General features: G+C 42.8%; 1 protein-coding gene across 1 annotated transcript; it reads right to left on the bottom strand.

Moving 5' to 3' along the window:
• Positions 1-1,604: 1,604 nt before the first annotated feature.
• On the bottom strand, positions 1,605-16,643 carry INA (internexin neuronal intermediate filament protein alpha). Its single transcript, XM_085848329.1, has 3 exons — positions 15,399-16,643; positions 14,635-14,759; positions 1,605-4,014 (listed from the first exon to the last, which is right to left on the bottom strand). Exons 1-3 carry the CDS (start codon positions 16,458-16,460, stop codon positions 3,672-3,674), a joined length of 1,530 nt encoding a protein of 509 aa, XP_085704455.1. The 5' UTR covers positions 16,461-16,643; the 3' UTR covers positions 1,605-3,671.
• Positions 16,644-17,369: the final 726 nt, after the last annotated feature.

Raw genomic sequence — 17,369 nt, 5'->3', positions numbered from 1 at the left:
TTTGAAGACTTGGAGGGAAGAGTGGGATTGAAGAGTGTGTGGGAGTTTGTTCCAGAGGCAGGGAAAAAGAGGAATGAAAGAATGAAGGTGAGCAGTAATTCTTAATTTTGGTAGTTTCACCAGAAGGGGGTTTTTGGTGGTGTACCAAACTCCGTCCAGCTTACTGGTAATAAGGGCACTGCATCAGTGGCACAGCCAGCAAGTACAGGCTACATACGAAATTTCATAATAGTGGACCTGCAATGAAGTTGTTTATCTGATATTTGTTTTGTGTCCTTGACCTACTTTTTTCAGATTGTGACCTAATCAACAAAAAACACCTTTTTTAAAAATCATAACTTGAATAATTTTTCTCTGATTTTCACGATTTTGAGTTTATGGATAGATTGTAGATGGGTCACATTTTCTTAATTTACACTATCCCTTAATGTTGAAGGTCAAGGTCATATGGGGGTCTGACAAACATATGGCCATTGCCACGGGTAAGTCACAGACAATCACCAAAGGTAAGCTGGTGCTGCTGGAGGAGACTTACCTTTGGTGATTGCTTTGATCGCAGATATCTAGTTCTTAATTGTTGCCGAGCTATGTGCCAATAATTTCCAAATCCTCATTTGATTAACTTGTATTGGTGTTCACAAATACATCTTATTGATTTTCTTGTCAAATAATGTCTTGAATGAAAAGAAGCAAAAGTTATTTGATTGATTCTTTATTGAATTACACAAACACACACACACACACACACACACACAACCACAACCTCACCCATTCTGTGCTGAGAAAAACTCGACATGCTTGAGGGGGGAATGATTGACGAGTTTTTACCACACAATGTACTTTATATACGACCGTGAAGTGAACTATACTTTTCTGACGTGTATAGATGTCCACCTGATCGAACAGCAAATAACACATATATCCACCCACTTCCATCTAATGAAATTGCATCTGCATTGTGACAAAAACAGTCAAATGCTATCAGTGCCACCGTCATCCAAAAGAATAAATAACATGGCACAGCAGAAAACGACACAATAGAAAACACACAAAAGGCACACACGTACACACACACACACACACAACACTTGAAAAATTAGTGCTCCAGGGCATTTCTTCCTAAATGGCAATAGATGTTTCATTGCACTGAGGATGCTCAGATGAGTGGAATGTGACAAGATCTGTAGATATATAATATATTAATTTTGTGCAGTTTGCTACATGTATATCTTACACAATTTACTTGACAACAAAAACAAGATACAATATACATTTTTATAAATATATATAAATCAGATGCACCTCCTCACTGTTATGGTGAGCATCGCTGCGGATTGTCTCACACGATAAAACCACATAATCTTCAAAGAACAACCGTCTGTCTGCTACCCAGACAATTGTCCCTGCCAATACAAACCATTCAACCAGAAGGCACGTGATTTGATCGGCGGGAAAATCGAAACATGTGGAGTGTGACGAACACCCCACCTGGTATGAATTCAACAGCCATGGGGGATTTGAACTCAGGATCCTAAGATCCCAAGCCCCCCCACCCTAAACATTAAGCCCCCCCCCAACCTAAACATTATATATATATATATATATATATATATATATATATATATATATATATATATATATGTCAGTGTATATAGTAAATGTATAGTATATTCATAGGATATTCCAAATGTTGTGCAACTTTTTATTTAATTTCAATATATTTTTTTCATTAATGGTCAGTTTTGTTTGTTTTTCTCTAATAATGCACAGGATTAGTTACATATTTGTTTATTATCGTGAGATAAATTCTTCACCAAACAATAAGGAGCAATATTAGTTGTTGATCAAGTGCCCAATCCAAAAACCACCATGCCTCTGGATGACAGCTGCCACACAGACACAAGTTGTTGATGACTCGGCTGAGAACTGGGGCTGGTAAGCGTCCAATTGCCCATCTGATGTTATTTTTCAACTCTGAGAGTGTGTGTTGATTGTTTTCATTGACTTTACCTTTGAGGGACCTCTGTAGGTACCAGTTGGGAGGAGATAGATCCTGGAAGTAGCGAGGCCATCTTTTTTCTTTTGGGCTCGTGGTGCAGTAACTGTGGCTTGTACTGCAGTTTCAGATCGTCATGTATGATTGTGCCAATGGTCATGCGAGAAGTTCCCACCAGTTGTGCAAGTCGGCGTGTTGACTTTTCGAGAGAAGCCTACAAAGCTTCCCTTGCAGCCTCTATCATGTCAAGTGTTCTCACTGAATGTTTTTGAACCCTGTGTCCTTTAATTTGGTCTTTCATGCTTCCAGTCTCAACTTTTCAACCATACATTTGCTGGTTATGCATTGTGGAATTCTTGCATTTGGATAGATGTTACGAAACTGACTTTGTGTAGACACGTATAACTTCGTTGCAAAAAACGTCTCTAAAATGAGCATCCACTGGGGCACAGAGAAAATGCTCACCATGATTTGAACTTCGATGGAAAAAACTTTTAACCTTGTTCTTTAGGTGACCTGAAAATAAAAAGAGGGTCACATTTGTAAAATTATGACAGCTGTTTGAAAAGTTGCACATCATTTTGGAATACCCTGTATATATGGGTTTCTCTAAAAGTTACCATGTTTTGTTAAACTCCAAACTTCGTTTTTGCAACAGCTAGCAGGGTTTTTTTTTTACAATATTTTCCATGGAAATACTTCAAACATCCTACAGCTAAAGGGCCAAACCTGACTGAAAATATATTAATGCAGCCTTCTGTGCTTGTACTCGGTCTTGGAACCAGAATTTGTGTAATGCATAAACAGCCGCCATACATATATCATCGCTGGTTTGTCATGATGCCAAATAATGAGGCATTGGAACTAGATAGCATGGTTTTGTGCTACTTGCCTGAACAATGCAAAACATCACCAATTACACAGTTCAAAGCATGCATTCTAAGTGTGAAAAGGGTGCACATGCAAAACAAAGTGTGCAGGTATACAGTATTTCATGCTAAACAATTTTTCATTTTTTTTGTTTTGTTTCTTTTTCTTGCACACATTGTGTAAATGTGATGTAATCGATATAATTAAAAGCAGGCCCGAATGGTGAGAGCAGCACGAGCTAGAGATATTGGTTTGTAAATCTGGCACTTGATGGGCCAATCCCTTAGTGATGTTTACCGCAAGGAATTCTGGGGGGGGGGGGGCAGGGAGGGATTTAAAAAATAAAATCAGGTACTCACTCCACCATATTTGTTTCTAGATGTGGTTTTCACCACTAACTGGCCATGTGGCACCAATATTTACTCTTTGAAAACATGCCTAAAGTAAACTGCATGGCAACTCCCTCATTACATTTTAATCTGTTACCAACCAATCCCAAGAGGCGGAGGTTATGGGTGAGCTTAAATTGGGGAGTAAATATTGGCTCCACCTTGTCGATAAGTATTACATAGAGCATCTGCAAACCAATATAATGGATCAAACTGCCATTTCCCCCAATAATTCCTTGCAGTAAACATGTTGTGAAGTCAATAGGGCTGGGGTACATTATGGCCAAAACGTCCTCATTGAGATCATGTGTTCAGGCCAAGTAAATTTGCAGTGTGAAAAGCCTTTCTCATCTGAGAGAAACTGATATGGAAATGTTTGAGTAGTATCAGAAAAGGCTTTTTGTAAAATAATGGTTCTATTTGTTCCACTTTTCATCCTTATTCTCAGCAGCTTTAGATTCATTCTGCGCTCTCTCCAAATCGACCGATTTCTCAGACTTCTTAGTGGTGATCACGGTCTCCTCCACTACCTGGTAACCGCTGCTCTTTTTGCTGGCCACACTCGACTTGCCACTCTGCATTCCCTTCTTCCCATTGTCCTTGTCATCGAGCTTGCGGTGCAGCAGCAGAGATTGTGGTAGGAGCGAGCGGGTGCTGTATGTCTGCATTTGTATCAAGCTGCCACCGCTGCCGCTGCCTCCACCGCCCATGTGGCTGCTGGTTCCGACAATCCGTGTTTCCTCACTTTCAAGTAGTTTCCTGTTTGGACCAGACAAAAGCACAACCTGGTTTTCCACTTAAAATGTACAATGCATCTACTGGAACAAGTGCTTCTCTCAGGAAGAATTATGTGATTTATCAAAACCTTTTAAAACATCCCAATCCAGGTGTGACCAAGACAAAGGACACTTGTCTAAGGAATTAAATGGGACATGTCTGCGAATCCTGCTATCTTTACTGTTTAGATTGTGGCATGTTATCTGTATATGTGTGGCATTATATGTTTCTCGGTCCAAAGAGGAAAGTCCTTCTGTCATCTTTCAATATCTATAGCGAGTGTTTAAAGCAGCAACAGAGCGAATTGTGATGTATTTGGATACAATTATGCATTCAAAAAAAATCAACAAAGTGACTGAGACAACAAAACCATTTTTTCAAAGCAATTACGATCAGTGACATGAAGCAACGACCACGATGCTGAGAATGGAAAGATCTTGGTACACCAGATGAGGACCATCACATGGGCTATGTGGCTCCAGCAAATTGTGGGCCCAATCCAGCAAATTGTGTCCATGGAGTTATTATTTTTTAATTAACACAGGATCCTTGATATCTCGGGATTGGCAGGGAATGGACAAACCTGCTCAGGGAATGAGCAGGAACAGGTATATAAATGTCCTCACTTGCATCGAGAATCAAGATAGACCGATCATCTTAATTAACGAACAAGTATATTCCATGGATGAGGAATCCGTTTATTTATTCCTCATGGACAAGTGCAACCCTGGCCATACATCAATTTATTTGGAACATCTTTTTTGTAAAATTTTATATTGTCTCTTGTCCTCCAGATTTTACAATGCATTTGTGGTGATAAAACACATATGCAGGACTTGATTAGATACTTTCTCGAGGAGACAATCATCTAGTTCATTGGTTCCCAACCTTTGTCAATATACAGATTACCTTGGTGTCTATATTTTTCCTACGGACCACTAACTCCGTTTTTCACAACAGTTTAAAACTAAAAAAAAAAAACTTTAAAAAAGAAAAAGTATTTCAGCGAAACCAGAAACGTCGGTGGATTCAGAGTTGAATGGCGAATCTCTTACCTTGAAGACGTTGAACAAGTTGCTTTTCTATATCGAGTGACATGTCTTGAATGAGACGACAAGCTATTATTTTATATTGGAACAGAGGCAAGTTATTTTTTTGACGACTTCAGAGCCAAATAAACATTTACACACATCCCTCATGCAGGGCATCACAAGATATTCCCTAACTGTGCAGGCTTTTTGGACTTTGCAATCCTCAGCGAAATCAGGAAAGATGCTTTCAAACCACTATCAAGTTAAGTTTTCATTTTACACATTTAAAACTCCTGATAGCAAGGTTCCCGTTTCTTTTGTTAAATAAACTCATCGTGGCTTCTTTTCACATCCCGGATGTTTTATAGATAAATGGCGGTGAAATTTTGCAGGTTGAAGCGCTTCGTTTGACAATACCTCCTGACAAATAATGCACTGTGGCTTTGGTTCATCCTCAGATCCAGAAAATTTAAATCCCGATGCTAAATATTCAGGATTATATTTCGGACACAGAGGTTTTCTTTTCTTTGAAGGTGACTGATGAGATTCCTCAATTCCAGTTGTAGGTCCAGGCTGGTCCCAACTACCACTCGCACGTATAAGAAATCTCTCCATTTTGCAATGCACTGCGCTCAATGCTCACCGACTTGAACCAGTTGTGATTTTATTTTTTTAAATACACTCCGGAAATATAAAAACGGGTTAGGTGGGATGCAAGATGAAAGTAGAAAATGATTGCACAGTGTACAGAATGTGACGTAATACTGTGGTATACGTCATTGTTGAACATGAACCAAAAGTTAATATTTGTATCCATTTGGGTTAAAATGGCTACTTTGAATGCTCCTTAGAATTGCATCAAAAACTCGCAAATGTAGAACGGTACCTGAAAGAGCATACAGTATATATAAAAAGATTATGGAAGTCGATGGGGTGAATTTAACGACCTGCTTTTGAGTAAACATGTTCAACCTGAAATATATATATACAGTAGACTAGGCGTAAGTCGTCACCATCGGGACCGAGAAAAAAGTGACGACTTAGAAATGTGACGACTTACGCGTATGCGAACATTCATGATGACTGTGGGGTGAAGGATGAAGTCGCGCGTGGCCTGGACACATATGTATGAGAGCCGGCTATTGTACCAAAAGGAAAACACAATCCTCGGGGCATAGGTGGGGGTGAGTTGGTGAGTTGGAAAGTGATCAAGCAAAGATGGAATTCATGAATCAGTTTATCAAAAGTAAAGATAATAAACAACTCTGTAAGACAACTCGTATACCATCAGTGATGGTATGGTGACAAATTACATGACACACAGTCATCGTGGTGATGATTACCACTCAATGCCTATGTGTAAGTGAGTGCGGTAATGTACAAAACAAGCCAAGATAAAACCATGATCGGACTTCAACACTAAGCTTGATCGATCCTTTACTTCTTCGCGAAGTAATCTGTTATGTTTGACTGCCTCAAACTCTTGGGCATCTGGTGCATGAGAAAGGATTCAAACCGGTCATTGTATTCCATGATGTTGGCTGGGCAATCCTCCACCGAAAGACAGTATCGGCCGAATATTTGGCCGAAACCGAATATTTGGCTGAGCCGACATTTGCCGAAACTAGATGATGAGCGCGTCATCGACATCTTCAAAGGACACACATTTCACACTTCCAACCGGCCTCACGATCTTCTCCACTTGTCCAAATATCTTGACCTTATTCTTCAAGATATCGTTCAATGTCTGCTGTTTGATGTCCAACTTCTCAGCTATGTCTGTTTTCTTCATCAGTGGATTTGCCTCACAAAACTGGATAATGTCGTATTTTTCTTGGTAGGTTTTAGTTGTAAGCTTACGCTTAGTCGCCATTGTCCTGCCTGCAGTGCGATCAACGTGTGTACGCAGTTATAAATAGCCTATCACTGGCGGTGTACACCAATGAGCGAGCATCACGATTCCATGAAATCGGGCTTCTCATGAGGCAGCAGTTCCGTGTGACGAGTTAGGAGTGGTAATTTACTTGAGTTTCCATTACGTGGGAATGGACAACATCTGACGACTTAGACGAAGTGACGACTTAGAGATGACGACTTACAGAGGGATGCCCCTTTATTCAAAGGGATTTAACATGAGATAAATTCGGGACTTTTTGACGCTGCCGACTTAGGCGAAGTGACGAGTTACACGCTGCCGACTTACACCTAGTCTACTGTGTGTGTGTGTGTGTGTGTGTGTGTGTGTGTGTGTGTGTGTGTGTGTGTGTGTGTGTGTATATATATATATATATATATATATATATATATATATATATATATATATATATATATATATATATATATATATATATATATATATATATATATATATATATATATATATTGTTGCAGGCCATGGACCGGTGGCGAAAACGACGCGAGGTGGGGGGAGTTAAGTCGTCTCCCACCAGACTCCCGGAATTGTAGGCCGTCGCTCACGGATAACTCCGTGAGGCGGCGGGTCGCTTAACCGACCGTGGACGCCAATACCTCCACCGCGTAGCGTAGGGTCTTTTTGTCTCGAACCAATTTACCTAATTAACCACGCGGTGTCGTCTACCGGGGAACCACGCCCTCAGCACGTCTTGCTCAAACCGGGTCACTCTACCGACTGCGGTAGAGTTCCAACTACCGAATACCAACTCCGGTTCAGGTGCAGTCGAGCGGAACTGCCAAAGCCATGCTGGCTGGGATGAGCAGATTATTGGGGATAAGACCCGGCTAAACTTGGATCCGAACCGTGCTGGACCAATGAAAGAAAGGACGGAAACGAAGTGGGAACATTTCTACAATTGTTTTATTTACAGCAAGCTTATCACGGATATACAGGAGATTTACAATGATCGAAAACACTTATGCAGTTCCACTTAACAGGCGGCGCCACACACACAGACGAAAATAAAACCCAGGTGAATTCCAAGGAGCCTTGCAGCCAGGGAGAGAGACGAGCTGGGGTCGCGGCTCGGCTGGGTACCTGCGCATTAGAGGGAGGGGTGCTCCGTGGTGTGGCACCTGCCAATGGTTGTGCAGCTCGGCTGGGTACCTGTACTTTGGCAGGAGGGGGTGCTCCATGGTGCGGCACCTGCCAATGGTCGTGCAGCTCAGCCCGCAGTCACACGCGTGGGGCTTGTGTCCGCGAAGGAACCCGAGTGGAGTCCCAGGGCGGGGATCAGGTTCGCGGACAGGACCCAGCGAGAGACCCGGTCGAGGTCGGGTGTCCTCGGTCGTTATCGGAATCGACCAGACAGATCGCTCCACCAACGAAGAACGGCCATGCACCACCACCCACAGACTCGTGAAAAAGCTCTCAGTCTGTCAATCCTCCTCGTACACCGAACTCAAGACTCCAGCAAAACTCCAATGAACACCCCAGCGAATGCAGAACTGAACTGAGCCTTTTGAATGAACTCCAACGAATGCGCGTCTCAGAGGGTCCCTTCGTAGTTCATCGACCTCCCTCGGCGGGGTGGGGCCTTGGTCAAAACTGACGTCACTGTCCGCCCTGATTGGACAGGGCCTCCATGGGTCCGCCCCTTCTGGGTGAGGTTTTGGCCATGCCGGGAGCCCGCCCCCTCCACACGTGACTGCACTTGCCAAAAAGGTACCTCACAAAGATTTCGCCTCGGAAAGCGAGAAAAAGGTTCTGTGGTTCAAATAAGAGGGGAAATAAAGATTTATTACCCTAACTAAAAAAACATCGCAACACACCCCTTCAATTTCGCACTACACACAAGGAGGGGTTCTGTCTACACATATACTTAACGGCATAACTAACTTCGGGGCACCTGTATGTTTGAATGCATACAGTTCCTAGAACCGTAACATATATATATATATATATATAAATAAAATATATATAAAAATATATATATATATATATATAAAAATATATATATAAAAATATATATATATATATATATATATATATATATATATATATATATATATATATATATATATATATATATATATATATATATATATATATATATATATATATATATATATATATATATATATATATATATATATATATATATATATATATATATATATATATATATCTCCATATCCTGGTGTTGGCGCAGTGGTTAGGGCAGCGGCTTGGGATCCAAGAGATCCTGAGTTCAAGCCCCGTTGGGCCACTGAATTAATACACCAGGGGGTTGACTCAGCCTGTCATCCTTCCGAGGTCGGCGAAATGAGTACCAGTATACTGGGCCGGTGTATACCCCGGTTAAAATAGGTGTACCATATCCCTGTGTCGTAAGAGCCGACCAGGGTTGCGTCAGGAAGGGCATCCGGCGTAAAACATGTGCCAAATCACTATGCGGATCATACGGATGATCTGCTGTGGCGACCCCTAACGGGAGCATCCGAAAGAAGAAGAAGAAGAAGAAGAAGAAGAAGAAGATATATATATATATATATATATACATATTTTTTTTTTCTTGGGAGTAACTTAAGAAACACCTGCCGTTTACTTACGGACCACTTAGGTTGGGAACCAATGATCTAGTTCATCTAGTTCCATCAAGTCGTGTCCGACTTCTGGTGACATTCATTATCAGACTTCTCCAAACATTCCTATCCTGCACTGCTTCCCAAAGCTCTGGCAGGGCCAACATGGTTGCAGCCTCCACACCATCCATCCAGCACATACAAGGTCTGCCTCCTCCTCTTCTTCTCTCAACTATTTTCTTCCTCTTCTTCTCTCCACCATTCTCTTCCTCTTCTTCTCTCAACCATACCCAGCATCATTCACTTCTACCAACTTTAGGTTTCTGCACACAAGATGTGTCCAAAATATGACAGTTTCTGTTTTAGCATTAGTGCTTCTAATGTACTTGATGATCTAATCTCTTCAACCACCAATTTGTTTGTTCTTCTTGCAGTCCATGGAATTTTTAACATTCGTCTCCAACACTGCATTTCAAAACTGACAATCTTCTTCTTTTCTTTCTTCTTCATCATTCATGACTCGCATCCATACATTGCAACTGCAAATACCAGAGCATTCACCAACCTCCTCTTGGTTTGTTTTGTCACGTCTTTGTCTTTCCAGATATTTGTCAATCCTGACAGCCGTTCTCCCCAACACTTTAATTTATCCTCTACATTCTCCACTCACTTCAATTTTAGAACCCCGGAAGATGAAATTTTCCACTATTTCCATGTGATCGTCTCCCAATCTGAACACATCGATCTTCTCAGTTGACAAGACTTTCATCTTTTTTCGGTTTAAATGAAGTCCAGCGTTTTCACTGTTTGCAGCAGTTTCATCAAGTCTTCTTTACTTTCTGCCAACAGAGTGGTATCAGCACACCTTACGTTGTTGATACATCTTTCTCAAATCCTGACTTCAACCACTGTCATCCAAGTTTGATTTTCTCATGATGTACTCACGATACAGATTGAACAAGAAAGGGGAGACAATATACTCCGTCTCACCCCTTTTACAATTTCAAACAATCCTGTCTCTGTTCTTTCACGACTGCTCAGTGTACGGGCTTCTTATCAGACATCCTCATTTCTCTCAACATAATCCACATCAATTCATCAACAGGAGTGAAAGCATTACTGTAATCTATACAACAGAGATACACCTTCCTTTGGTATTCCCTTGCATTTTCCATGATCCACCTCAGATTTGTGATTTGATCTCGAGGACCTCCTCCTCTTCTGAAAACTGCTTTCTTAACGGGGTATTTCTCACTTGATTAATTATTCTATTGTGTTGAATGATCTTTCGTAATATCTTGCTCGCATGTGTAGTCAAGGTAATGCTTCAGTTATTTGAATATTTTCCTAGATCGCCTTTCTTTGGCAATGGTATGTCCAACTACCTTGAAGACTTCTATTGGAATTTTGTCAGCATCTGGTGCTTTTCCATTTGCCAGCGCTTTCAGGGCTCTACGTACCTCACTTTCTATGATTATTAGTTTATGCTCATATTGTCTTTCTTCAAAGGTTGCCATCATATTGCTATACTGTTTGTATAGAGTTATGGTAGACTCCTTCCAGCCATCTTTAACCTGTGTTTCTTATGCGAGATATTTTCCTGTTCTACTCTTAAGGACCACAATCTGAGACCAGAAACTTTCCTGCGACCTCTAACCCTTTTTAAAAGTTATCTTGTTTTTATCACTCTGTTGTCACTTTCTATCTCTATGCATGCCTCTTTGAAATAGCTCTCTCTGTCTTTCCTGCCTTGTCCTTAAAAGTCAGCATTTAGCTGATTGTGCCTTTGGCTTTCGTCCCTCTTCTTCTGTCTGCAATATTTATTGCCTCTTCCGACAGCCATTTAGCATTCTTCTTTTGCTTCCTTTTCAGATGTTGTTTTTGGCCTCTTCTTTTACAATGTCCTTCCTTGGTTCACCTGAACTCCTATCCACCTACAAGGCCTTCATCCACAGCTTGATGGCGAACTGCTCTCCCCCTCTAGGCTGACTCCCATGCTTCATCTTGCTCAGCTTGACGCTGTGGAAACCAAGGCCTTTAAGATTATTGGAATCTCCGCAATGAAGCTGAGTTTATGGGCTTCTTACTTCACCATCGCAGACAGGTCAGTAGTCTCTGTCTTCTACATTCTAACCCTAACCACCTCCTTTCTCGTCTTGCACCCTCTGCTCTTTCCATGCTTTGTCCACCCCCACCCCCAGGTTTCTGCAGGGCTCACATACATGGTCAACCATCAACCCCCTTCTGGTGAAACTATCAAAATCCAGGATAACTGCTCACCTCCACTCATTTGTTCCTCTCCCCCCCCCCACCCCCACCTGTAGAATCAACTTCTCCATCCTATTCAATCTTATTCTTCCCTCAAGGTCTTCAATACAGCTGTTCACCACCATATCATACAGTCACCAATCCAAAACCATAATCTTTTCTATCCTCGTTAACCCCACCCCGAACCTGTTGGTATTCCCCCCCCCTCTCTCTGCTGCTCCTTCTTCATGCGTCTTGACTGTTCCTTTATCATCTTGTTTTTGTCTATTACATCCAATCCTTTCAGTGTATTAGCTCTTTCACGAACCTCGACTAATGTATACAATTTTTTTTAAATAATAATGTCTTATTGAACAATTCATCTGGCATTCTGTCGACCTAGTCCAGCTCTCCAAAACGTTTTTTTTTAACCTTTATTTACCTCCACCACCGAAGGTGAAGGTAATTATGTTTTCACCCCTCTTTGTCTGTCTGTGTACAGGATATCTCAAAAAGTTGTGCATGGATTCGGATTAAATTTTGTGGACAGGTTCGGTGTGTGACAAGGACAAACCAATTAGATTTTGGTGAAGATCCGGATCCGACTACGAGAATTTTTTCAAGTGATTCTTCACCAATGAGAGATGAGGCTAAAAATGATATATAGCACGATATCTCAAAAAGTTGTGGACGGATTCGGACGAAATTTGGTTGACAGGTTGGGTGTGTCGCAAGGATGAATTCATTTGACGTTGGTGAAGATCCGAATCAAAGTGATTCTTCACCATTGAGAGATAGGGCCAAAAATGATATAGTGCTGTATAGCATGATATTTCAAAAATGTATTGGGCCTGATATGTTCTCGGGGATCAGGCATTACGTGGTGGAGGTATGTGCTCTACTGAGTGCCCTTCTCGTTGCATTTTGTTTGCATATGTTTTCAAGGTCATATCTGGTTGGACTTTTTGATTATTTTTATTCACCTTTCTCAATTTGAATCGTATGTTGTTTGGCTGAAAGGAGTTAACGATCTGTCCCACAGTCTCCACCTGGCATAGTATTCTCTTTCAATTCCAAGGTCGATTGCTCAGCACTTCTTAATCTTCTGTTGATTAGAATGTACAGTAATCAATCTGATTTATATTTTGCCCATCAGGTGAACTTTATGTGTACAGTCTGCATTTGGTTGTTTGAATCGTGTATTTGCAAATATGAGCTCATTCTGCACACAGAAATCCAGCATTCATTCCTCTGGCTCTTTTTGGAGAGTATGTCCATGCTTTCCTGCAATTCCTATTGCTCTTACTTCTCCAATATTTGTATTCCTGTGTTCCATAATAATGAAAACATCTCCTTTAGACACCTGTTCCACCAGTTCCTGCAACTTTTCAGAAAGTACTTCCACATTTTCTTCATCTGCTGCAGAAATTGGAGCTGAATGATGGTGGTGTTCACCAGATGTCCCTTCAACCTCACTGATATCAACCAATCACTGACTGGGTTGTATGCCAGTAAACTGACCTGCCATCTTATTGCAAATAATCACTGCCAATCCATTACTTTTACAGGCTTTGGTGACATTAAACATAAGAATTCCTCATCATATGATTTGGGGATAGACAAGGCTTTTCCTTGCAGGCTGAGAAAAGGGTGGTGTTTGTTAAAAAGCTATTGCTCTACAATCATCATAATTTGTTCTATTGTTCTACAATCCAGGTGACTTCACCTCCAAATAAGCACACAAAAAAACATGGTTGTATTGGGGAAGAACAAACATATTTTAAAAAATGACACCAACTTGAACAGCTGCCAGATAAAGGGAAGGTGTAGGTCGCACGTTTCGACCACTGAGCAGTCCTCACCCAGTAATGCAGCAAGTGTTGTGCACCAGGTGTTAAGGACCCTCCAGAAGGGAGATGGAACATCACATGATTGCAATAAGCAGGTGGGAAGAGCTAACGTTATTTTCATCATGCAAGGTGACACCTCTCTTTTAACATGATACATGACGTCTGTGCAGTCCAGGGTGGGACCGCTAAGTGGTCAAAATGTCTAACCTGAACCTTTCACTCTGCAATTTTGTGGCGTTTCATTTTATGAATGTAGATATTCACAATTCATGTAATTTGAGACCTTTGTTTATGCGCAGTATAAGCTCTGCCCCTTTCTCACCTGAGGAAGTGACAGACCACCACTCTCTCCTCTTCTCCTGGCAATTTAGGGACGGTTTGCAATTTTTTTTTTCCCCTGGAATTGTCGCTTTGAGTTGCATCAGTTTGCCAAATATGAACTTTCTCGTCCACCTTGAAAGTACTAAACACCGATATCATTAACACATCAGTGATGTGAAAGAGCTTCATATTCTTACTAAAATCCAGGAACATAAAAAAAAACAAAAAAACATTGTGTGTGTGTGTGTGTGATGCGTGTGTTACGTGTGTGTGTACGGGTGTGTACGGGTTGCACTGTTCCTCCTACAGTTCTGGGCCAATTACATCCAGACTTGTGACGTCAGATCAACATGACCCAAATTGATGCATTGGTGTGTTTTTATCTTTGTCGGTGGTGTTTCTTTGTGTAAATTTGTATCACGTACTGCCGCTCCAGTGGGGAGAGGGCATTACAAGCCCCCCCCTCCCCACCCCTTTACAGTGCAGTATTCCTGTCCCCACATTTTCCAGTGCAGTGAGGTATTTTGAATTAGACATTTGAATAAGGAAGAGGAGCGAGGCTCCACTGGCCATCAGAGCGAGGCTCTGCTGATCGACTTTTGTTTACGGATATTTTAAATTAGGGACAGTGTGATTTTCTTTCACAGCCTTACCTATACGCGGCTATTTCAATATCCAATGCCATTTTCACGTTTAGAAGGTCCTGGTACTCCCGTAAATGACGAGACATCTCTGTTTTCGTGTTCCTGAGTTCATCTTCCAGCTGGTCGATTGTATCCTGCATGCATGCAAACAGTAAGAGGCAGTTTGGCTGATCACACTGGAGAGAACAATGACCCACATCTTATCCTTTGGCTCAGCCTCTTAGCATTCCCATCTCTACCCCGACTTGTGATACGAGGAACGCAGGTTCAAATGCCTGATATCACATAAACGTACTTGTCCATCGTCTACTGATGTCCATATAATTCGTGCAAAAGTACACCAATGTCTTTTTTTTCCCACAACATTGTATTCATGTACAAAAACTCTGCTCCGACCATTTGTGGTCATTGTGCAAATGAACAATTAAAAACTTTAACCAGAAGGACATAACCGGCTTATTAGCTTGATCTGTGAGTCCACAGATCAACTTTCTCGATCGCTCATTCTCAGATGTAACAAAATCTACATGCCCAGAGAGGTGAGGAATTGTAGAAAGCCCTTTCCAAGTTTGTTTTTAAATTGTTGGTGGAGCTCACAAGAAAATAGCCTCAAGTACACCATTGTGTATGTACACACACACACACACACACACACACACACACACACACACACACACACACACACACACACACACACACACACACACACACACACACACACACACACACACACACACACACACACACACACACACACACACACACACACACACCTGCAACCCTGCCATCTCGTGGTTGAAACGCTCCTCCATATCCATCATCTGCTTTTCCAGGGCCTCGTTCGTGCTGCGGATCGCGTCGATTTCAGTGTTGCGTGCCTGGAGCTGTCTCCGATACTCCACGATCTCCTCCTTGGCGGCGCGGATGGCGTCGCTGTTCTTTGCCGCCGCCTCACTCAGGTTCGTGAACTTGTTCTTGTACCAGTCCTCGGCGGTGTGCATGTTTTGCGCCGCGAGCGTCTCGTACTGACCACGGATCTCCTTGAGCGCCATGGACAGGTCTGGTTTGATCGTATCCATGTCCACGGACACCTGCGTTTCCTGGAGGACCGCGTGCATCTCGGCCACCTCCTCGTCGTGCACCTTGCGCAGGAAGGCGATCTCGTCGAGCAGCGACTCGACCCGCTTCTCCAGGTCGGCGCGCACGATGGTGGCATTGTCCACGTCCCTCCGCAAGCTCTTCATGCCGTTCTCGGTGTCCTGTCGCAGACGCACCTCTTGCTCGCACCTCTCGTGCACGCGCTGCAGCTCGTTCTCCATGTGCTCGCGCTCCATCTGAAGCTGAGTCTTCTCGTGGTTGAGATCGTCGACGAGCGAGCGCAGCTCCCGCATCTCCGAGTCGTAGATCTCGGTGAGACGCGACGGGCACGACTGGCGCTGCCTCAGCAGCGACACCTCGGCCTCCAGGGAGCGTTTGGCTTCCTCGAATTCGTGAACTTTCTCGATGTAACCGGCGAAACGGTCGTTTAGGCCTTGGAGCTGTTCTTTCTCGTTGATCTTCATCGACCTGAGCTCGGTGTTGAGCGCAGATGCTTGGCTCAGGTCCAGCATGTCCAACGACCCGCCCATGGCTGTCCCCAGGGAGCTGTACGTCGTGTGCTGAGGGCGTCTCGCCGCCAACGTCCGCGGGACGGACCCCCGGCTCCACGAGTGGGACGAGGAGCCGTTCCCGTAACAACTGGAATGAGACTGGAAAGAGCGCGCCGGACGCAACGTGTCACCGAACATCCTGCGGTACGACGACACGGAGCTGCCCTCGGTGCTGACGAGACTCATTGCAACACGATCCGCGCGTTCTCAAAACAATTAATACTGCGTCGTTTCGACGTTGTTCACAACGTTTTTATGAGGTAAAATCACCACGTCGTCGGGTTACTAATGACAACGAAGAGGTAAAAAAAAAAAACCCACACGGGCAAGATTCGCTTTCTCCCGACACGCAACGCGAGACTCGAACTTCTCGAGCTTATAAGGATTCAGGACGAACCATCCACTCGCAGCGGCTCACTTCATGTCGTGTTCACTAGTTCTTCAAAATACTTTAGCAAACGTTTAAAATCATTAGATTTTTCACCTTTATTTATGTTGATTTGTAAGTTTTTACATTTTCTCTTTAGCAAAATGGAGGTTTACAGTATTTCTTGCCGGCTCGTAAAGGACGAAGCCCACCCCGTGATTCCAGTGAAGTGGTACGACCCCTCCCCTTTGCCGCAGTGACGTCACGCCCTCCGTACATTGCAGTGGCTATAAAATGAACTTGCGGTAAACGGGTAAAAGTACACTTTCGAACGGCTTCTAATTTTACATGTTCGAGGCCAAGTTACGTGCAAATGTTGTTCAAGTCGGCAGAGTTTGTGCACGTCGAGTGAAAAGTCAGAACAATTTGACGACGTCGTCTCCAAGGACTTGTTAAAATGAACCACACCCAGTGTGCAGGTCGTTGGTAAAACCAGCCAGTCTCTCGTATCGCCCGGTTCATCTCAAAGTACACCAATGACGGTCCTTGTGCCTTAGTTCATGGATGTACAGTGTCTTCCATCATCAATCATCATCATCATCATCATCATCATCATCATCATCATCCATCCATACGTTGGGGGTATTGGCATACTTGTCACGCTTCCCAAGTGCAGGTTGATGACAGTTTGGGCAGAAATTGGTAATCTGATCGGGTGGTGAGGTTGA

Source organism: Eptatretus burgeri, chromosome 12 (genome assembly GCF_056783735.1).
Source record: "Eptatretus burgeri isolate ZD-2024b chromosome 12, Ebu_testis_v1, whole genome shotgun sequence".
NCBI lineage: Eukaryota > Metazoa > Chordata > Myxini > Myxiniformes > Myxinidae > Eptatretus > Eptatretus burgeri.
Note: the sequence above shows the minus strand (reverse complement) of the source record. Positions and strands in the feature narration are given on the sequence as shown.